The 1,798-nt window shown below is 39.3% G+C and overlaps 1 protein-coding gene across 1 annotated transcript; it reads left to right on the top strand.

Moving 5' to 3' along the window:
• Positions 1-43: 43 nt before the first annotated feature.
• Positions 44-1,396, top strand: gart (phosphoribosylglycinamide formyltransferase). The gene is made up of 2 exons (XM_010789559.1): positions 44-291; positions 547-1,396. Exons 1-2 carry the CDS (start codon positions 184-186, stop codon positions 742-744), a joined length of 306 nt encoding a protein of 101 aa, XP_010787861.1. The 5' UTR covers positions 44-183; the 3' UTR covers positions 745-1,396.
• The last annotated feature ends 402 nt before the right edge of the window (positions 1,397-1,798 follow it).

The raw sequence follows: 1,798 nt of genomic DNA, 5'->3' as shown, positions 1-1,798 counted from the left end.
GATGACATAGTTGAAATAATCTATGTTATATGTTCATGTGTTGTAAGTCATGCTTGTGAGTTTCATCACTTAGTTTATCTAAAGAGCCTTTGTACCATCAATGTACACATGTCTGTTTCGGATTCCATGACAACATGATGGTCTTTTACATTTGGTGTTTGTTTTATTGTGACAGGAAAGCTGATGAACATCCACCCGTCCCTCCTGCCTTCATTCAAGGGGGTGAACGCCCAGAAACAGGCTCTCCAGGCTGGGGTGCGGGTCAGTGGCTGCACGGTCCACTTTGTAGCAGTAAGTACGACACCAGACAAAGAGGGTATATGTGTTCGTTCTTTATTGTCCGATTGAGGGAAGAAACATTTTACAAGTCATCACTGTTATTGCAGTTATGGTATCAAAGCTTAACACAGTGTAGTCCTAATGAAATGTAACTTTTAACTAAGTAGTATCCTTTAAAAATGTTGCTACGACATCACGTATACCAGACTTGCCTTTTCTGAAGATTTCCTAGTTTCACAGCCGTTGTTTCGTTCATCCTTCTTTCAGGAAGAGGTGGATGCGGGTGCCATTATCGTGCAGGAGGCGGTGCCCGTGCTGAGCAGCGACTCAGAGGAGAGCTTGTGCGACAGAATCAGAGAAGCTGAGCATCGAGCCTTTCCTGTCGCTCTGGATTTGGTGGCAAGCGGCACGGTGAAACTCGGAGAAGACGGGCACATCGTGTGGAAATCCAATCCACAGAGTTAAAAAACAAACCCAGATGAATGCCACTTTCCTTCTGTTACCTAAAACTAGTTCCACACAATTGACAAAGCATCAAACAAGGTCAAGATGGTCACTTTTTACTGTACTAACACCTGCTAACTGTCCTTTCTTTTTCAGACTGTCATGCTAGATGGAGATAGGTAGATTTCCGTGGGATGCTTAAAGCTTGCATGCATCCATTTCAACATCTTGTGCTTCATACTTGACCTGAATTACAGAGTTAAAGAAAACACCCACATTTTCATTACTGCTAGTTCTACAAAAGAGACACTAACAGCGTCAAACAAGGTCACCTTTGACTGCCTTAACACCTGCAAACTGTCCTTTCTTTTTCAGACTGTTATGCTAAATTGAAATGGGTAGATTGTCTTATTTTTCGTGGGATGCTTAAAGCTTGCATGCATCCATTTAATAGCAGCATTTCAACATCTTGTGTGAAGAGGCCTCATACTTGACCAAAGTTACATTCCAATGGTTTATTTTTAATCAATGTTAGTTGCACTGGAATTGACCTCCTAATAAAAGTCATATTTGTAATGCTGATGGATTCTATTAGTATAATAATAATGCATCTTTGAATGTCTGTGTAGTTGTTATTTCATCATTAAACCTGCATCGGTGAATGCATTAAAAATGATTTTGTGTGGCATTTTGTTTATTTCATTTTACGAATTTCACATAAAATCAGAAGGACTTTAATCTGGGTTGATTATTTGCACACAAAGTGGAGTTTGAACATGAACATGAAATAGTTTTATTTGCATTATTTAAGGTATGAAAACACTACACCAGTCCGCCAATGCAAGAAGAAGTAGAATATACCCTGGTAAGAAATGAACCAAATACGCCACAAAAAAGATGTGACTTTTTTTGGTTCAACACCTAAATTAATGAGTTATTATTATTATTGCATACTCGTTGTATTTGTATGTAACACTGCCTGTCGGATCGATTAGCTCAGTGTGTCAAAAAAAGCTCTCAGAAAGCATGAGGTTGTCAATTCAACTCTCACCGTGTGCAATACGTTTATCGATTT

Source organism: Notothenia coriiceps, unplaced genomic scaffold (genome assembly GCF_000735185.1).
Source record: "Notothenia coriiceps isolate Sejong01 unplaced genomic scaffold, NC01 NC01_scaffold00033047, whole genome shotgun sequence".
In the NCBI taxonomy this organism is placed as follows: domain Eukaryota; kingdom Metazoa; phylum Chordata; class Actinopteri; order Perciformes; family Nototheniidae; genus Notothenia; species Notothenia coriiceps.
Note: the sequence above shows the minus strand (reverse complement) of the source record. Positions and strands in the feature narration are given on the sequence as shown.

What these genes read in the sequence shown, in the direction of transcription:
- gart (XM_010789559.1), top strand. Translation starts at nt 184, where the DNA reads ATGAACATCCACCCGTCCCTCCTGCCTTCATTCAAGGGGGTGAACGCC. An exon ending in GCACGGTCCACTTTGTAGCA is followed by an intron (nt 292 to 546) that starts GTAAGTACGACA and finishes TCCTTCTTTCAG; the next exon opens with GAAGAGGTGGATGCGGGTGC.